The sequence below is a fragment of the Oratosquilla oratoria genome, chromosome 33 (genome assembly GCF_046742065.1).
Source record: "Oratosquilla oratoria isolate Oo_2021 chromosome 33, ASM4674206v1, whole genome shotgun sequence".
NCBI lineage: Eukaryota > Metazoa > Arthropoda > Malacostraca > Stomatopoda > Squillidae > Oratosquilla > Oratosquilla oratoria.
Window position 1 is genome coordinate 3,311,808 of NC_134809.1, and position 20,917 is coordinate 3,332,724.

At 45.4% G+C, this 20,917-nt stretch overlaps 1 protein-coding gene across 4 annotated transcripts in view; it reads right to left on the minus strand.

Annotated features, from left to right (window-relative positions):
* HERC2 (E3 ubiquitin-protein ligase HERC2) overlaps window positions 1-20,917 on the minus strand; it is a 133,965-nt gene that overhangs the window by 13,489 nt on the left and 99,559 nt on the right. For 3 of the 4 annotated variants that reach the window (XM_076172470.1, XM_076172471.1, XM_076172469.1), the window contains exons 59-68: window positions 20,301-20,461; window positions 18,993-19,071; window positions 16,405-16,571; window positions 15,186-15,338; window positions 14,207-14,375; window positions 8,885-9,061; window positions 7,712-7,861; window positions 2,136-2,384; window positions 1,357-1,772; window positions 860-1,018 (exon numbers count right to left, since the gene is read on the minus strand). In XM_076172470.1, the coding sequence (XP_076028585.1) occupies window positions 860-1,018; window positions 1,357-1,772; window positions 2,136-2,384; window positions 7,712-7,861; window positions 8,885-9,061; window positions 14,207-14,375; window positions 15,186-15,338; window positions 16,405-16,571; window positions 18,993-19,071; window positions 20,301-20,461 (1,880 nt within the window). The remainder of the gene's footprint in view (window positions 1-859; window positions 1,019-1,356; window positions 1,773-2,135; window positions 2,385-7,711; window positions 7,862-8,884; window positions 9,062-14,206; window positions 14,376-15,185; window positions 15,339-16,404; window positions 16,572-18,992; window positions 19,072-20,300; window positions 20,462-20,917) is intronic. The other variant, XM_076172472.1, reaches the window with a different exon arrangement.

Sequence of the window (20,917 nt, forward strand, 5' to 3'; positions counted from 1 at the left end):
ATTCCAATCATTAAAGATCTGTAGAGGAGTCACATACACACATGTATATATATATATATATATATATACCAAGGGCTTTTCCCCCCTTATAAGGGAGGTAGCCAGAGTCAAAAGGCATAATTTCACTCCCACCCACTCCACTCCCATTCACCTCCCCTCCCTCTTTTCTTGGCTCCTCCTAGATGATGGGTCATCCCTTCATCTTGCCCATTACCCTGGGTCAGAAGCACATTAGGAGTCACGAAACCCTTCAAGTGTTGATGCATATACCAACAGCTTTTTCCCAAGGGAGGTAGCCAAAGTCAAAGGCATACATCCACTCCCACCCATTTCATCACCACATACTCCACTCCCATTCACCAACCCTTCCTCTTATCTTGGCTCTTCCTGGATGACGGGTCATCCCTGCATCTCACCCACTACCCTGGGTCAGAAACAATGAAGCAAGATACAGCATATCCACAGCAAGGCTGCTTCATTTAGACAGGCATGGTTTCACACAAAGTTAACTTGCTTAACCCCTTCGATATGATGACACCTACGTAGGCGTCATGAGGAGCAAGTGGGTATGCGAGGATGTCGATGTCGGCATCTTGATTATATATATTGTAGTTGTACCTGCATGACCCCCATACTCTGTAAACTGGCTTCATCATATTTTCTATGGTTATCAAAATTCATGGGTGAAAGAGAACGAGCAATGCAGCGGTAACTTTATTTTCTATAATGTGAGTATTATGACGCAACATCGCATGTCTGGCAGCTAATGCTGCCCGTGAGATTTTGGCCCAATGTGAAAGGGTTAATACAGCATTGTGATCTTCTTCTTATGCAACAGACGTAAAAAATATGTCTTTACCTCGGACAAGAAAGGTGTGGGTGGGAGTGTTCGACTGATGAGGGCTTGCATCACTCGAGAAGAGGTGGCATAACGGCGGAACCAAGCCCATTTGTGTACTTCGCCACTCCCAGACAAGCCCTTGTCCAGCTCCAAGTCACATGCAAGAGCAACTAGAACCTAAAATATAAAATTTTCTTCAACTTCACAGAATTAGTATCAATGTATTCATATATTCACATCTCCATGAAGCATTAATAATATGAGCATTTGTATCTAAACAATTTAATGATCTATTCCCTTTAGTATGGTTGTATATTTCAGAATTATTTTTCTTTCTGTCCAATAAATATTTCATAATATCTCAAATATAAAACAGAGGTGGTCTTTTTATTAGCTTGACTGTTTTCAATTTGGAATTTACCCCTGAACAGAATAAAACATTCCAGTACTTGCCACAATAAAATCCACAAACTACATGATTCTGTGGCATAAAAAATGAAAGTTATTCTATTAACCTTGAAGAACTCCGAATGCATCAGATGTTTCCCTCCTCTGACCAGAGGATCTTCGTACTCGTACTGCCGCAGTAACGCTTCTGGAAGCCCTTTCAGAAGAGTTAACAGTGGAGTTTCTGGCAGGACTTTGTCCGCCATCTTACTGGTGGAGGCACTAACAGAGTCGAGACTCTCTACGCTATTTCGAAGGGAGCTAGCAGGCACTGTGGGGGCAGTCAGGTGGGTTTGTGAGGTGGAAGCTGATGCTACTGATGGCGTAGTGGAGACAGCGGCAGGGGATATTGGACGGGAAGGTGTTGGGGTTACGTTACTGGCATAAGATGAGGACAGCATAGCCTTGATGTTCAACCCTGAGCCAAGATCAGTTGTTACAATCTTCCTCAAGGTCTTCAAGGCCCACATTCTTTGGCTGGGGGCTGCAGGGATGATGCAAAAATTTGTGATAATTAATAAAGGCATAATAATATCAGTACCAAAATCATGAAACAAAAACCTAAAGTACTGCAAGATTTAGATGATTTGATTATCTTTTACCTATCATAAAGCAGTAGGAGGTTAAACCATTTCTGACTATTGGGTCCTCCTGTGAAGGCCCACAACTTAAGGTACATGTTCATTGACCTTCATCACAGCTATGGCATTGAAAACAAGACCAATATACTTTCAGAATCAATACTTACAAATACAAACACATGCATACATACATATACCAAAGGCTTTTTCCCCCTTACAAGGGAGGTAGCCAAACAAATACAAACACAAAAATATTTTAGTCCTACCTAGTGAAGAGAGCTGGGCACAGAGTGCAAGAGCTGCAGCAAGTCTCGATAGGATAACACCTTCTGTGGCCAATGGAAGGAGTGCATCCAGGAGGCACATGGGCAGCTCCACCAGTGGACGGGATAGCACTCTTCGGTCACTCTGCAGCTCTCGTGGGGCGGCACAAGGCATGATGGGAAATACGGTAAAACGCCAACCCCATCCATTTACGGAACCGTCACTTGTGAATTTCCATCGCAGTTCATCTCCTGCAAGTTGAGGAAGTGAATATTTATCTCTAGGCTTAAAATCAAGTGAAACTATATCATCCTAATGATGGCTGAAGAATTGTTGACATGCATTCTGCTTCAAGAATGAGAATTCTTCTAAATCTTTAATGTCCGTCTTCCAGGACCACCTTGTGCAGATACCCATTTTTGGTTCCAATTGGATCTGCCATGAAATGGTGAGGATGAAGTGGGAATATGTCAAGGATAACCTATAAAGCTTATGAAGATGGGAAAATATGGCTGTATACTATCATAGCATTGTACCTGATGAATGACTGAAAGAACTGGATTAGCTCTCAATATTTCCTTATTCCTCTATCCCTCTGAGATGTAAGAGATATTCAACCCTTTCATTCTGGTGGTCAATATTTACATTTTAAGGGTACTCATGGTCAATTCATTCAACTAAATAGAACAACACACAATCTATCAATCTATCTTGTATGCGTGTATATGTATATATATATATATATATATATGTATATAAATAAACTCTCCTACTGGGATTCGAACCCTCGCCAGAGTGGCTTGCTTCGTAGAAGCTTAGGGGTTTATCAAAATAAACATGTGAGGACAGAGCCTTTACTGGTACGATGTTTCGCTTGTTACAGTTTTTAAATGTACTTGAAAAAGCTATAACAAGCAAAACATTGTACAGACGCTCCTCTACTTACGTTCATTCATTTTACGTTTTTTCGATTTTACGTTTGAACTGACGAAAAAGAAAAAAAAATCAAAAAAAAAAAAAAAAAAAAAAAAAAAAAAAAAAAAAAAAAAAAAAAAATGTAATTTTCGCAGGAAAATTAATTTTTCCCTGATACAAACCTGAGGTACTCCTTACCCAAGGATACGCGGCGCGTTTCTACCGCTAACACTGTGTGTGCTTGAAAACACCTCACTCCGAGGGTCTGGGCAACCATTATCCTCAGTAAGGGGCCCTCCTGGGGCAAGGGGGGCCCCCCCTCCCCCCACAAGGGTAGGAGGGTAGAAGCTCCATTGTCTGAGCCAGGTATGAAATTAGTCACGAGGGTTGACAGGCCAGGGAGAAGGAACCACTAGCGGGGTGGATGAGGAGGGCCATTAGAGGTAAGGAGTACCTCAGGTTTGTATCAGGGAAAAATTAATTTTCCTGCGAAAATTACATTTGTTCCGAAGAATACAAACTCTTCGGTACTCCTTACCCAAGGAGACTTGGACTTAGGGGGGAAGGAAGTATTTGTCTAGCCTGGGAAACCCTCGTAAGGAGAAAATGTAGAGTGCTAAGATCTATGTTGACCAGACCCTTATACATTCCCCGAAACTGTGAAGGGCACCTGGATCTGTTCCCAGAGTGGAGACAGACAGGGCATACTCACTTTGTACCCCTTGTAGGGCTCGAACTGATTCCCTTGGAATGCTTGAGAGCCCTCGGTGAGGTAAGGGAATGTAGGAGTATGAGAAGGACTTGAGATAGGTATCCCCGTGGTTGCCGATCCAGAACTTGGATGAGGCTTCAGGGTTGGCTGTGTGCCATTGGTACAGGGTATGTTATCTCAGGACTTCTTGGGCGGCCACTATGGGGCCTAGAGAGAAGGTCCCTAAGGATTCCCACATGACATCTTTGAGGTAAAAGGAAGTGAACGTAGTCTGGGACTTCCATATACCTGCTTGAAGGACCTGGTTGACTGACCGATTCTTTCGGAAGACTAGGGAGGGTCCTATTGCCCTGAGGTCATGAGCTTTTGCTCCAGGGTAATCCGTGGGGCTCGAGGCGTAGGCCCTGCGGATGACTTCCTTGATCCAGTAAGAAATGGAAGTCTTAGTGACGGGCTTGGGTGTACCCCTGGTAGAGACGAACAGTCTTGGCAAGTCTGGTCTAAGATGCTTCGTCCTCTTGAGGTAGGTCCGGATAGCACGTACCGGGCATAGGACCATTTCTGCATGTTCGCCCCCTACAAAGTCGTCCAAGGAAGGAATACTAAAGGACCAGAATCTAGGGTCGGCTTTGGCCGGATCCTGGTTTTTGGCAACGAATTGGGGCAGAAAAGTGAAGGAGACCTCTTGCCATCCTTTCGAGTGGGCGACTCGATAAGAGATGGCATGCAACTCCCCGACCCTCTTGGAAGACGCCAGGGCCAAGAGAAAAACTGTCTTCAAGGTGAGGTCCTTGAAATTAGCATCTCGGAGGGGTTCGTAAGTGGGGCACCGCAGAGCGTTGAGGACTAATGCCACATCCCATGGAGGAGAAGTGATCTCCCTGGGGGGGCATGATTTTCTGAAATGTCTGAAGAGCATGGAAATTTCTGGAGACAGGGCTAGATCCATGCCCTTCAGAGAAAACACCTGATTAAGAGCTGCCCTATAGCCCTGCATTGCCGAGAGGGAGATCTTCTTGGACTTCCGGAGGAAGTGGAAGAAGGAGGCAATCAGAGGAATGGTGGCTTGCTCTGGGGCTATTGCTCGGGAGTGGCACCATTCTGCAAAAGCATTCCACTTCCCTTGATAAAGGGCAGCTGAGGAAGAGCGAATAGGGGAGGACATGTCTTCTGCCACTTCTTTGGGGAAACCCTTCTCTAGGAGGATCCGGACCATAGTCTGAACGCGTGAAGCGCCAGGGCTGACGGGTTCTTGTGCCAGGCCCCGTTGACTGGTTGATGTAGAAGGTCGGGTCTTCCCTGAAGGGCCAGGGGCTCCTCCACTGCTAACTCGAGGGCGTCTGGAAACCATGGGGCTTCCGGCCACCAGGGAGCGATCAAAGTCATCCGAAGGTTGGATGCGGTTCGTACTCTCTGGAGCACCTTCTGGAGCAAGGGAAACGGTGGGAAAGCGTAGGTGTCGAGGTTGTCCCAGCTTTGCAGAAGAGCATCCTCTCCCGCTGCCAGCGGATCCGGGAGAGGGCTGAAATACACCGGGAGCTGGTGGTTCCATCTGGTGGCGAAAAGGTCCACCAGAGGGGAGCCCCATTTGTTGATGAGGAAGGTCGCCACTTCCGGATGGAGGGACCACTCCGTGCTGATTACCTGACTCCTTCTGCTGAGGTGGTCCGCCCAGACATTCTTCTTCCCTGGGATGTAGCGAGCTCTGAGTGCCACTTGGAGGTTCTCGGCTAATAGGAGGATCTCCATAGTGAGATGGCAGAGGTCCTGGGAGACTGTGCCCCCCCTGCTTGTTCAGGTAGGCTACTACCGAGGAATTGTCCGACATGATGCCCACAACTTTCCCCGAGATTTGACCCGAGAAGTGACGGAGAGCCAGCAGTACCGCTTTCAATTCTAGCCAGTTGATATGGGCTGTCCGCTCGACCGTGGACCAGGAACCGCTGACGTGATCGTCGTTGAGGTGGGCCCCCCAGCCCTCCTTGGAGGCATCGGAGAAGAGGAGGACTTCGGGGGGAGATGGGCCGAGGGGCATCCCCACGAGCAGGTTGCACGGGTCCTTCCACCAGAGAAGAGAATGCTTGACCTCTCCGGTAAGGGTGATGTGTTGACGGGTGTTTCCCCTTAGCGGGGACCACTGGGACTTGAGAAGCGCGGAAAAATTCCCGTTGGGCCTCCATCTGTTCCTTCAACGTAGTGACGTGTGAACAGAGAGTGGGGAGGAGGTCCGGGGAATGTCCTCTTGGAGAGTCCCGCCTGGGTGCGGATGGTCCGGGAGACGCCAAGGGGAGACTGCCTCCTCTGGACGAAGCTGAGTCACCTACGACGAACGCGCGTGTGGGTACACCTCGGGCTTCCTGCCCACCGGGCATAGAAAGGGTTCCGGTGATGACCCGGCTCGTCTGACGAGAGGTGGAAGGGGTGGGACTGGGGGTCACCCGAGAAGGAGAAGAGGCTGACGCGCTCCGAATCTCCGAACTCGGTTCCTTTGTCCGTGGGGGGGTGGAGCTGCCGGGTAGCATCGCGGGGCCGGCGGACGCATCCGGGAAAAAGCTCGTACCCGGGGGGTAGTTCGCAGGGGCAAGAGGCGCGTGCCCGTCGAAACTAGCCCCCCTTTGGGCAGGAACAGGAGACAATTTAGCCTGAGACTGACTCGGGGCGGCTATTGTACAACCTTTCCGTTTACTACGCTTAGGAGGGGGGAGACAACTGCCCGCGTCCTCCGCCGACGTAGCATGCCTTCTCTTTGTGTCGGGTGAGGGGGGAAGCCATCTTCCTTGCCCGCGTATTTTGACCCGTGGCTGCACCTTCCGGTGAGCATGAAAATACGCGGACCACTGCTTATCACCCCATTGAGCGCACGTAGTACACGGGGATGAAGGGGAACATTCCAGATTCCGACAATGGATACACCAAGAGTGTGGGTCCACAGTTGTCGGTGGGAGAATAGCCCGGCAGCGAAATTCACCACGGGCGAAGGCACACATGCTATCGCGAACAACAACACTAGGACCAGATTCCATACTTACAGAGAAGCGGAGAATACCCGGTGGAGATTAAAGAGAGGGATAAAGGGAGGAACAGGGGTCTCAAGCGCTTCCAAGCAGGGGGAAGGCGGCGATGCAGGACGTTCCACATAAAGGACGCCGTTGGAAGGGTGTAGAAGGCTGATGCCGATTGCGTGCCTTGCGTTCGAGACAATCGAACGATGTCGGGTTTGGCGCAGGAAATTAATTTCCTGATACAAGCACGGGAGCGGGGAATACGGTCCCCGAACTGAACTTCAGTGTTAGCCGGACTGTGAGAGATGTTGACTCGATCGCTACCGCTTAGACAATGGAGCTTCTACCCTCCTACCCTTGTGGGGGGAGGGGGGGCCCCCCTTGCCCCAGGAGGGCCCCTTACTGAGGATAATGGTTGCCCAGACCCTCGGAGTGAGGTGTTTTCAAGCACACACAGTGTTAGCGGTAGAAACGCGCCGCGTATCCTTGGGTAAGGAATACCGAAGAGTTTGTATTCTTCGGAACAATTAGTGAATTTTTTAGTTTACCGCACTCTCCGTAGTTCAAACGATACTTGCGCGCGACGCTGCGTCCATTGTTTACATTGCGCAGACGACAAACTGAAAATGCCTTGCCTCCTCCTCCTCCCCCTCCACCATCTCAATTTATGTTGCTTGAATTTAATCTATTTGAAATTAATGTTATTATTTTACAATGTTATGTGTTTAATTAATGATTTAGGGGTGTTTTATAAGATACGGTAATAGAATTTACCGATGTATAGTACAGTAACAACTTATGTTCATTTTCAAATTACATTCGGAACGTAACTAAAACATAAGTTGAGGAGCGTCTGTACTTATAAAGGCTCCGTCCTCATAAAGTGTTTGTTTTTATAGACTTGTTGGCAACTGCCACTCTCATATGCTTTGGGGTTTCCCATGATTACCTGCTATTCTTACTTCCGTGGACCAGTCTGACCACTCTCTTCCAGATCGAATACAAATTACTTTCCCAGATGAATCCATAACAGTAAGTGGATCATGCCGTCTCTCTGTAGAACACTGACGGTCAAACTCTAGGCGTAGTGCTTCAGCACCTGAAATGTGAATGTAATAGTTACTACACCTCATTTAGAAAATGTTAATTTCAACATGACTTTTTACCGAGCAAATTTTGATAAATTGTAACTGCAAAAGAGTCAGAAAAAGAGAGAAATAAAAAGTAAGAAAGAGAGAGAGCAAGAGAAAGTGTGTGTGTGTGTGAGTATGGGCTTTCCCATAGAATCCTCTGTGGAAAAAAAAAAAAAAAAATTGGACTGTGTGTTGTGTTAGTATGAATTTGTTTCTGTCACTGCCACTGATCTGGCAACAGACACCAGTTATCCAAGACCCAACCACAACAGAGAAGATACAATGTACCTTGTACTACAATGTTCTACACTCACTCTTTCCAGACAGAAACTCAAAATATCTACACCAAATGATTTACGGACTTAACCAGTGGATGTGGTCAGTTTCCTGGGGGCTATGGGCCTCTTGTACAAGATCAATCCTTCCGTTACCCATGGTCTCTCTTGCAGATGATAATGAAAGCACTGATTTGATTGAGATGCTCTTTCCCACAATTGGAGGATAGACCCTCAAAGGCAGTGTCCCCAAAGAGGACCCATCCTCCCACCTAATGCCTAAAAGTTTCGAAAACCCTAGATGCAACCACAACAAAGATGACATAGATTAATTCATAATACAGTGTCCCACAGTGACTATTCCCAGATGGCAATACAATATCTCTTCTCTTAAATGACTTATGGTCCCATCCATAGGCTGTTGCCAGATTCTTGAAACCCACGGATGTTCTGCAAGAGAGACCAGAGGAAAAGATTGATTACATACATACATACATATACCAAATGCTTTTTTCCCCTTACACAGGGGGGTAGTCAAAAAGAAAAAGGCAGAAAAACCACTCCCATCCATTCCATCCCCTACATATTCCACTCCCCTCCACCCTCCTCCCTCCCTCTCATCTTGGCACCTCCTGGATGGCAGTTCATACAGATTGATTAAAAAAAAACACCCTTCCCCTGAGGGAACTGACTGTCAATTAAATAAACACTTACCTGGTATTTTGACAACACCCGTTAATGTCACATCATCGGTGTATGGATGAGAACTCTCTTGGACGACTGGTTGTGGTACGGATCGGAGAGCATCCGTGTCTGTTGCTGCATCCTCAAGTTCCGTAACACACAACTCAACCAACATGGATGCAACAGAATCATTTTCTTTGGCGAGACCTGTCAACATACGATGTATACAAATAATACTGTCAAATAACATCTTTTCATTATAAAGTTTAAAATACATACATACATATACCAAGGTTTCTTCCCCCATACAAGGGAGGTAGCCAAAAAGAAAAATGTAATTTTTGCAGGAAAATTAATTTTTCCCTGATACAAACCTGAGGTACTCCTTACACTAGGATATCTTCACGTAGTGCGAATATTTCTACTGCGAAATTAAAATCCTCACTCTGTGGGTCTGGGCAACGCTTATCCTCAGTAAGGGGCCCCATTGGGGCAAGGGGGGGGGGGGCCCTTGCCCTCCACCACAAGTCTCGCACACTATAACCATTCTCTGAGCCAGGTATGAATTAAGCACAAGGTTTGTCAGGCAAGGAGAAGGAACTGTTTAGAGGGGTGGTTGAGGAGGGCCATTAAAGGTAAGGAGTACCTCAGGTTTGTATCAGGGAAAAATTAATTTTCCTGCGAAAATTACATTTGTTCCGAAGAATACAAACTCTTCGGTACTCCTTACACTAGGAGACTCGGACTTAGGAGGGAAGGAAGTTGTTATCTAGCCTGGGAAACCGCTGTAAGGAAAATCTAGTGTGCTAAGACTATGTTGACCAGACCCCTATACATTCCCCTCACTTTGAAGTGCACCCCTTTCTGTTCCCTGGAGTGGAGACAGACAGGTTATAATCACTTTTGTACCACTGAAGGGCTTGAATTGATTCCCTTGGAATGCTTGAGAGCCCGCGGGTAAGGTAAGGGAATGTAAGAGTATGAGAAGGACTTTGGAAAGTTATCCCTGCAGTTGCCGAGCCAGAACCTGGATGAGTTGTCAGGGTCGGCTGTGTGCTCTTGAGGAGGGGTATATCATTTTCAGGACTTCTTGGGCAGCCACTATGGGGCCCAAAGATAAGTTCCCTAAAGATTCCCACATAACTTCTTTGAGGTAAAAGGAAGTGAACGTATTCTGGCTCTTCCATATACCTGCTTGAAGAACCTGGTTGACTGACCGATTCTTTCTGATGACTAGGGAGGTCCCTACTGCCCTCAGGTCATGGACAATCTGTGTGGTTCATGTCGCAGGCTCTGCGGATGACTTCCATTGTCCAGTAAGAAATGGAATTCTTAGTGATGGGCTACCTTTAGTAGAGATGAACAACCACTTTAATTCTGGTCGAAGATGTTCGGTTCTCTTGAGGTAGGTCCGGATGGCTCGTACCGGGCATAGAACTGTTTCAGTCTATTCTCCCCCTGCAAATTCGTCTAAGGACGGAACACTAAAGGACCAGAATCTAGGGTCGGATTTGGCAGGATCTTGGTTTTTGGCAATGAATTGAGGCATGAAAGTGAAGGAGACCTCTTTCCATCCTTTGGAATGGGCGACTCTATAAGAGATGGCATGTAACTCCCCTACTCTCTTGGAAGATGCCAGGGCTAGCAGAAAAAACTGTCCTCTAGGTGAGGTCCTTCAGATGTGCCTCTCGGAGAGGTTCGTAAGGGGGACCCCACAGAGAGTTCAGGACTAATGCCACATCCCGCGGAGGAGAACTGATTTCCCTGGGGGGGGGGGGGCATGATCTTTGAAGTGCCTGAAGAGCTGCCCTATAGCTTTGTACTGCCGAGAGGGAGATCTTCCTGGACTTCCTGAGGACGTGGAAGGAGGCGATCTCAGGAATGGTGGCTCGAACTGGGACTAACTTCCTGGAGTGGCACCATTTTGCAAAGGCGCATTTCCCTTGATAAAGGTTAGCTGAGGAAGAGCAAATAGGAGCGGACATGTCCTCAACCACTTCTCTGGGAAAACCCTTCTTTAGGAGGATCTGGACTATAGTCTGAACGCGTGAAGATTGAGTGCTGAAGGGTTCTTGTGCCAAGGCCCGTTGATGGGTGGATACAGAAGATCTGGTCTTCCCTGAAGGGCCAGAGGCTCTTCTACTGCTAGCTAGAGGGCATCCGGAAACCATGGGGCTTCGGGCCACCAAGGAGCGATCAAAGTCATCCGAAGGTAGGATGCGTGTCTTGCTCTGAGGAGTACCTTCTGGAGCAAGGGAAATGGTGGGAAAGCGTAGGAGTCCAGGTTGTCCCAACTTTGCAGAAGAGCGTTTTCTCCTGCTGTCAGAGGATCCAGGAAAGGGCTGAAATATATTGGGAGTTGGTGATTCCATCTCATTGCAAAAAGGTCCACTAGAGGGGAGCCCCATTTGCTGAGGATGAAGTTCGCTACCTCTCGATAGAGGGACCATCTGTGTTGATTATCTGATTCTTCCTGCCGAGGTGGTCCGCCCAGACATTCCGGCTTTCTGAGAGTTGGCCGTCATGAAGATGTCAGACTCGAATGTGGCTTCCTCTGCTTTCGGGTGGCCCAGTCGATTCGCCCTCCGAACCCTCGCGAGGACGTCCGAGAAGGAAGGAGGGACCACCATCGAGGATTCCGACTGGGAAACGGGAGGGGAAAGGGAGCGTGCCCCCCCCCCCCCTACGGAGCTGTGGACATCGTCGTCGGCGTAGGAGGGGTCGGCACGGGCAGAGAGGAACCTCACGCTACCATCCCGGTCACTGATGGGTACAGAGGGGGGCCGAGCAAGTGGAAGATGGTCGAGGGGGGCCCTTGGGGGCGGTGACTCCTCACGAGCTTCCGTGCGGTGCACGAACCGCGCTTGAGAAGCGCGGAAAAATTCCCGTTGGGCCTCCATCTGTTCCTTCAACGTAGTGACGAGTGAACAGAGAGTGGGGAGGAGGTCCGGGGAATGTCCGCTTGATGAGTCCCGCCTGGGTGCGGATGGTCCGGGAGACGCCAAGGGGAGACTGCCTCCAATGGACGAAGCTGAGTCACCCACGACGAACGCGCGCGTGGGCACATCTCGGGCTTCCTGCCCACCGGGCATAGAAAGGGTTCCGGCGATGACCCGGCTCGTCTGACGACGGGTGGAAGGTGGATGTGGGGGACCACCTGAGGAGAAGAGGCCGACGCGCTCCGAATCTCCGAACTCGGCTCCTTTGTCCGTGGGGGGGCGGAGCCGCCGGCAGCGTCGCGGGGCCGGCGGACGCATCCGGGAAAATCTCGTACCCGGGGGGGGGTTCGCGGGGGCGGCTATGTACAACCATTCCGTTTACTACGCTTAGGAGGGGGGAGACAACTGTCCGCGTCCTCCGCCGACGTAGCATCCGGTCAGCGAGAAATACCGCGTCTGCAACCTCGTCCCTGATCTCTGTCCCTGTGAGCAAAGGGCATGGAAGGTCACCGTTGATCACCCGGCTTTGTTGTGCGTACTGCGGGATTCCTGAGTAGAAGAGACTAAGGGGCTCTTTGCCCCCCCCCCCTTTGTCCGTGCCGGCGTCGAGTTTCGGGGGCAGCCGCAAGCGACCACATCCGGGAAAAATGTCATACAGGAACGGTAGCTAGCGGTGGCGTTGACGCGCATGTCCGGCTACGCTAACCGTCCTGGTTTGAAGGAAGAGGACAACTTGGCCTGAGAATGACTCGAAGTGGCGTTGTACCACCTTCCTGGCGACTGTTGAGTTTCTGGGATGGGCGAGGGCAAGCCGCAAGCGACCACATCCGGGAAAAGCTCGTACAGGAACGGTAGCTAGAGGTGGCCTTAGGCGCATGTCCATCTACGCTAACCGTCCAAGTTTAAAGGAATAAAGGACAACTTGGCTTCCTGTCTACTACGCCGTGGAGGAGGGAGAGAATGCTCGTCTCCTCCGAAGCCGTAGGCCGCCTTCCCATGTTTTTGGGGGGGTGAAGAGGGAAGCCATTTTCTATGCTTGCGCACCTTTCCCCCTATCTCCCTTCGGCGAAACCACAACAATACTGGAACCAGATTCCATACTTACAGTGAAGGGTAGGATACCCGGGGGCGGTTAAGGGAATAATACAGAAAATGGAGAAGCACTGAAGAATTCCAGGACACAGGATGGCGTAGGGAAAACCCCGATGAAATTGAAGGACGACGAACTCCTTAGCGTCCTTAGAGTGAGCTGGCGACAATCGAAGCGGATTGCTTGATATTCGGCCCGACGTAAACATAGAACCGCTGAGTAATTAACGGTTCGCTGCCGCGCTAATAATGGGGTTTGACTAAGAATCGGCCCATTAAGGGGGAAACCGATAAAAACTAAACATGTAGAATAGAGATGTTAACGCGGTCACTACTGCGAAGAGAATGGTTATAGTGTGCGAGACTTGTGGTGGAGGGCAAGGGCCCCCCCCTTGCCCCAATGGGGCCCCTTACTGAGGATAAGTGTTGCCCAGACCCAGAGTGAGGATTTTAATTTCGCAGTAGAAATATTCGCGCTACGCGAGAGTATCCTAGTGTAAGGAGTACCGAAGAGTTTGTATTCTTCGGAACAAACCATTCCCACCCATTCCATCCCTAATACACTCCACTCCCCTCCACCCTCCCTCTTATCTTGGCACCTCCTGGATGATGGGTCATCCCTGCATCTTGTCCACTACATTGAAATTCTGAACACCTAATCCAACACTCCCCTACTCTCACCCTATCCAGACAGCAGTACAACATAACCTTCTTGAAATAACTGTAAGCCAGGCCAGAGGCCATTGTCAGTTACCTAGGGAAGTCCTTACAAGAGTGACCTGAGCAATGGACTGATTGACTATTTCTAATATTCTGTCCTGATTTTAATATTATATTCAAGTATAGACAGATACAAATTCTATGCCATGGCTATCATACATACATACATATACCAAAGGCTTTTTTCCCCTTTACAAGGGAGGTAGCCAAAAAACAAAGGCATAAAAAACCACTCCCACCATTCCATCCCCAACATACTCCACTCCCATCCACCCTCTTCCCTTCCTCATATCTTGGCACCTCCTGGATGATGGGTCATCTCTACATCTTGTCCACTGCCCTGGGTCAGAAGCAGTGTCACAAGACACAGCACATCCACAGCAAGGCCGCTTCATTAAACCCCCTTTTCATCCCCTCATGCAGAAAAGAAGACGGGGAGATATCCCTTTGGGCTATGTCAATTTATTTCTCACACCTACTCTCTCACCCCCATCCCCCACCCACTCCCCCTTATGCATCATGGCTATTGTACTAAATATAATCCTTAGGAATAGAATGCTTGCTCTCCTATACCCTGTAATAAAGTATAGTGTATATAGCTTACCTGTGAGGACTTTCGTGATGGCATGTTTAGCTTCAGGTCCAGCTCTCCCTGCAACTGCTAACTTGAGCAAATCCACCAACACTCTGGCATCGTCATCTGTAAGTCTTCTTGTGAATTCATCTAAACCACTACTTGCACTTTTATCAAGGCAGGCTTGTTCTTCAGCCACCTGAAAATGGAATCGACAAATGACAGGATCCTGACAAAAACCCTCAGTACAACTTTTCAAGTATAAACACTGTCACGTTTGTGTTGATTTGGCTTGGGGGGTTCTTTGCTGCGCATGCCCAACAGAATAAGCAACATTGGAGGGTCGCATAATATATCACATAAAGTTGCTCCCTTCGACAAAATCTGAAGTCCCATCATCAGAGTCACATCAAAACGAAAGTGAAAGAAATATGTGAACAGTAAGGCTGACTTTAATGATGATAGAAAGGACTTACATACCTTACATAAACTTGGGTGTAGAGTGAAACACTCCTGCATTAGTAAAGAATAAGTGATATTGCCTTAGTCGTCTCCAAGTTCTAATACCTGTTTTTCTTCCCTAACTAATGTGTTACAAAAAAGTATTTCATTAGTCCCTAGATGACACACAAGACCAAACTTTCTCAAAAAGTTGAGAAATAAACTTCTAGTTTCCGGCAGTCTTCACATAAAGCTCATTGAATACATTCCAGGTCTTATGTTTTCTACAGAAACAAGTGCGTTTTTTAGGGAAAAAAAAAAAAATGTGTGAGAGTAACAAGTGCTTCCATAAGACAAACTATTCAAAGGACTTTATGTGACCCAATATCAAAATTATATCAAGAGCTAGCATGAATAGCTGCTTGCTTCTTCCCTACCCAAAGATGTAAAAAACAGGTGTAATAAACTTCATGCACTTGAAAAATTCTTCCTATATTTTGCTTTGTCATGAATACAAAAGCAAATGTTTTTCATGGAAGATATAATTCTTTTTTTCCTCCAGCCTTACCACATCTGCACGAGTCGTAAGCGTAGCTGCCAGGATGCTGATGGCCGAGTGTGAAAGTCTCGAAGCTCTTGAAGAGAGGGAGCCCGTAGAAGGAACAGAAGCCAGCTGCATCAGGACACTCTCCTCTTCACTATCTGGGCTTGTGCCACAGCTCTGTCACAAAGAAGAAACACAAGTTTATGAAAGTATATTATGATGTAATGCCTGCCATTTACTTTATATTATTTATTTATTTGTTTGTTATTATTTGTGTGTTTATTATTATTTGCTTGATTTTCATTTATTATCATTTATCTGTCAATCTATTATTATTTACTGTTTACCTGTTTGTTTATTATTCAAATATACCTACACATTTATTCTATTCATTATTATTCATATTATCATAATTTCTATTTATCATTATTATAATTTTTATTTTGCATCTGACCTAGTTATGGACCAAAAGGTCTCCTGTTGGCATGCTCCTCCTTTGTAATCCTTTGTAATGACTACAGAGTTGCAAGAATTCCCTAAGATGTACAAGTCTACGGGAAACACCTCTTTTCTTATGATTTTAGTAGGGGTTAGCTAATATAATTTACACACAAAAAATAAGTAAAATAAAATATTATACTTATGTGTTTGCTTTTCTTGTACACATTTCACAGTCCACATATTTGGGACCCCTTTATCATCATATTCCAGTTATTACATTGGGTATTTTCTTCTCTAAAGTCACTTCAGTACTTTATTTCTGTCCTTCGAGGAGATGTATTTCACATTTGCCCACATGTATGGGGGAAATAAACACTGACATTATGGGTTAACCAGTTACAACAACTAAAGAAAGAGTACCTCAATGTTTTGGAACCATGCTTGGCATGGAAGGTGAGATGAAATAGAACCTATAGCAGGTATAAATGAGCATATATGACAAACTATGGTATGAATGGTTACTAGAGAGGGTTCTGGTACATTTACAAAATTCATCAACTTTGTCATGCTTGGTGTAATTTAATTTCATTCAATGGGAGGGACTTTCAGACTACATGGGGTCCTCATGAATCATGACCTCTAGGTTAAGCATTCCCCTTTTCAATGAACAAAATCTCACAAGAGCTCAAGCAAAATTCATACAGAACACCTATGTTGATGGGGTTGACATATGAAGCTCCTCACTCACTTCTGTCAAATTTCCAAGTGTTTAGTATTACTAAAAACAAATCTCAAGCCTCACCAGAGCACCCTGGACAGCAGCAGCTTCAATGGCAGAGGCAGGTGCTTCTCCACCGCCTTCAGCAATCTCGCCACCATCTGGACTTGACAGCGAGGAAGAAGACTCTGCAATGGCATCGGTCATGGAATCTGGTGTCTGCAAACCACCACCAAGGACTCCTCCTGTTCCTACAGATGTTTGCAAAATCATCATACAGTGGAACACAACAAAACAGACCAGGGGACCTGGTCCATGACAATGGAATCTTATATATCTAAAGCTACGGTCACACTTGCTATTGTTAATGCTAGACTGGCTTTGTTTTCCCTGGCTCGACAGCAATACATGCAGCTGCCTATTCACACCACTTGCCAAGTCCACTAGCTGAATCAGCATATCATAACAGCAACACAAGCCACCATGGAGGAAGCACTTTTTGGATTGTTTTAAGTTCCAAAGGACTTCCTGCTCATGAACTTTTTCTATGGGACTTATAATAGCCTCATGGGACCAGTGAAGTTAACGTGACATGTTGAACACAGATTTGTTTTGCTTGCATACCACTGAGGTCATACAAAAAATGAATGGAATATTTCCATCAAATTAAAATCTATATTTGGGAGCTTTCTTGTATTGTCATCAGTCTTGTTGTTTTTGTTTTTTGTTAAAAGTCCTTAAAAAAAAAAAAAAAAAAAAAAGTGGAATATTTTTTTTGCTGCGTATATGCTGAATATAAACAATAGTTTCTTAATACCTCCCATTCATCTACTGCTATTGCTAGCACTAGATGCTGGGAAAAAAGCTCATACGGCTAGCTCAAAGCAGCAAGAATCAGTAGCTAGAGCAATGCAAATGGCTTGCCAATCAAGCTGTATCACTGGATTCAGCGATTTCAGAAGCTAGTGTGATCGAGGCTTAAGGAGCATGTATTCACAGCAAGTGCTGATGTAAACATGTTACTCAATCTTAGGTGAGGAGCCTACGCCAGGAGGCACAGAGTTGCGGCTCAAACCATCATCTTCGCCCTATACGTTTGGACTGTTGGGGCAGGTAACAGTCACTGCCAGGAATCAAAAAGGGGTGTAGGATTCAAACCCACAACTATGCAAATGTGAGACCAGCTTACTTCCAATTATGCCACCTGCCCACAAACTCAATCTTATAAAGTTCAAAGTAAGTTGTCACAATGGATAATGTTCTCTTCCTCTACTCACGTAAGTTCATATATATTCTTTCTTTTACTATGAAACTAAAATCCATTGCCTAAATCACACTACAAAACAACCAAGTGCATATTAAACACAAAGATGTTACATATATCAACAATATTTATACACATTTACTAAAATTAAAGGACAGTTGTAGGTTACTTATCTGTGCAAGAGACTATGGCAAAAACTAGAAACCATCTATACATATTGACTGTAGGGTGCATGAAGAGAGATAAGAGAACATGGGTAAAAGTACATACATACACATACACTACAAGAACTTTTCCTCCTTCTAAAGGGGTGTATGTGTTGGCCAGTTCAAATTATATGTCCAATCTACACCCATCCTCCTTTCCAATAACACCTCTCTGTCATGCCTGTTGTATGCCCTTGTCAAATTCATGAAAGCCCATAAGTTATCTTAGCTTCAGCCATAACATCACCTATCTTGTTACAAAAATTTGATCAGTCCCCTCTTCTTTTCCTAAACTAACACTACTCTTCCCCAATTACTCCCTCTCTTCCCTTCCTAATCCTCTTAATCAATGACCTCCTGCATGCATTTCCAATTCCACTTAACAGACTGATCCCTCTGAAACCAACATATTCATGTTTGTTCTGCTTCCCCTTGTGAAGACATCCTGACATTGTAAGAGAGGCAGAAGGAAAACACACAAATTGAACAATAGTTTATTCTTTGATTAGTTTTGCACTTTGGTGCTTCTTTAGAAGCACCACAGTGCAAAACTATTCAAAGAATGAATTCATTCTATTTGTGTGTTTTCCCTCTGTCGCCCTTACATAGTGCAACTATGTAAGTTAGGGCAAGGGCAAAAGATAGGTGTGAATGGAGAGTGGTTGTAAATAGATGAAGAAATTATTTGGCCTAAAGAGATTTCTCGTCTCCTCTGTTTATTTCTCAAATGAACAATACAGGGAAAAAAAAATAAAAAAATAAAAAAATAAATAAATAAATAAATAAATAAATGAATAAATAAATAAATGGATGGGTGTGGGATGGGCATATACTTAGACATGGCCATCCCCATGTGAGGGGTAAGTCATTTTGATGTATGTGAACATATCTCTGCTAAATGTTACATTTCAGTTGCTCTGTGACACCAATATCTATTAATTTTTCTATATGTTTTTCCTATAAATTGTTCAATGATTTTTATTATTAGCACTCTCAACAGGACTGAAAATCTTGAACCAGTGGGTGACATTTTAGTAGAGCCAATCAGCTATCTTAGGCTACGAGATTAAATGGAGGTTTCCCACATCTGTTTGATATACAAGTAAATGAAATGATGGGTTACTAACAAGCAGTGTGGTGATGTTGAGGGCAACACTTTATTTCTAAGTTGCTGAGATGGAAAAAAAAAAGTGCTAACTTACCTTTTTCACATTCCTTGGGCTGGGATACTGTTGCTGTGGATCCAAGGGCAGAAATCACACAATCTCTTGCAAACATCACCTGAAGTAGAAGATATTTCTATCAGTTATATTGTGATGAAATATTCATCACATAGAAAAAATAATAACTTCTAATTTTGCAGAATTCTATCCTTCCTACTCTTATATTCCTTCACCCTTTTTGCCTAATGTGGCCTTCATGAATTATACAATGGTGGAAAACATCAGTAATCATGGGAAATTATATTATTCCGTTGCAAATAATCAGATACAAGTGCTAAGGTTAGATAAATACAAAGTGGGAGGAGCACATGTTAAAAGTCAAGTTCACACAATCCACAAGTGAAATAATCAGTAGAATGTGAAAACTAACATATAAGCAAAAGTTTAGGAGTATTTGGACAAGGGGGATGACTCTTTTTCATATCTATCATAAGGACTGTGGAAGTGCTGTGGATGTGCTGTGTCTTGCGACACTGCTTCTGACCCAGGGCAGTGGACAAGGTGCAGGGATGACCCGTCATCCAGGAGGTGCTAAGATGAGAGGGAGGGTGGAGGGGTGTGGAGTGTATTCAGGGATGGAATGGGAGGAAATGATTTTATGCCTTTTCCTTTTTGGCTACCTCCCTTGTAAGGGGGAAAAAGCCTTGGTATATGTATGTATGTATCATAAGGACCATCATAAATTAAGCATTGTTGGCCTCAGGGTTTTTAGTATGTACTTATAAATATGTAAATGACCCTTTCTTAAATACTATTAAGTAAACACACCTGTAAACAAACCATATACTCTAAAATAAATAAATAAATAAAAATAAAATAAAATAAATCAATTAATAAATAAATAATTCAAACAGCTAAGATAATGGGAGCACACTAAAATATAAAAATACATACATACATATATATACCAAGGCTTCTTCCCCCTTACAAAGGAGGTAGCCAAAAAGAAAAAGGCATAAAATCATTTCCACCCATTCCATCCTTAAATACACTCCACTCTCCTCCACCCTCCCTCCCATCTTAGCACCTCCTTGATGATGGGTCATCCCTGCACCTTGTCCACTGCCCTGGGTCAGAGGCAGTGTTGCAAGGCACAGCATATCCACAGCAAGGTCGCTTCATTAAATTGGTGACCCCCCCCCTCTCCGTCCCCCCCATGCATATAGAAATAAATAAATAAATCAATCATTCAAACAGCTAAGATAATGGAAAAAAAAACAAAAAAACATTCAAACAGCTAAGATAATGGGAGCACATGAATAAGAACAACCATTTAAATGTTCCTACCTGAAGAGCATTGAGAATGTGCTGAAGGGCTGCTTGACGCAATGGAGAGGATTCAATGCTCAGAACAATGCGAGAAAGGGAAGGCGTCTGTCCTGACAGGGAACTTGACACTGATGATCCAACTGATGGATTCTGATCACAACCTAGGGGCTCAGTAACACCTGAAAAATTATACAAACAAAAAGTTTATTAAAAATAAAACCCTAGGGGCTCAGTAACACCTGAAAAATTGTATAAACAAAAAATTAATTAAAAATAAAACCATGGACTTGATCCTATCCCAGCCTTAACCTTATTTACCAAATTAGTGGGCACAATGATACTGGATGGGGGTTCAGAGGTGGTGAGTGAGGGTTGAGGGAAGTGAAAAGTGAGCCAGCTGTTGTTTGAGGATGACCTTGCACTTATGACTGGGTTAGAGGAGCTGAAGCAGTTGGTGGGAGTTTTTGAGAAGGCATGTGAGGGGTGTCTTGCGACATTACTTCTGACCCAGGGCAGTGGGTGAGATGCAGAGATGACCCATCACTCAGGAGGAGCCAAGAAAAGAGGGAAGGAGGGGGGTGAAAGGAAGTGGAGTATGTGGGGATGGAATGGGTAGGAGTGGATTTTATGCCTTT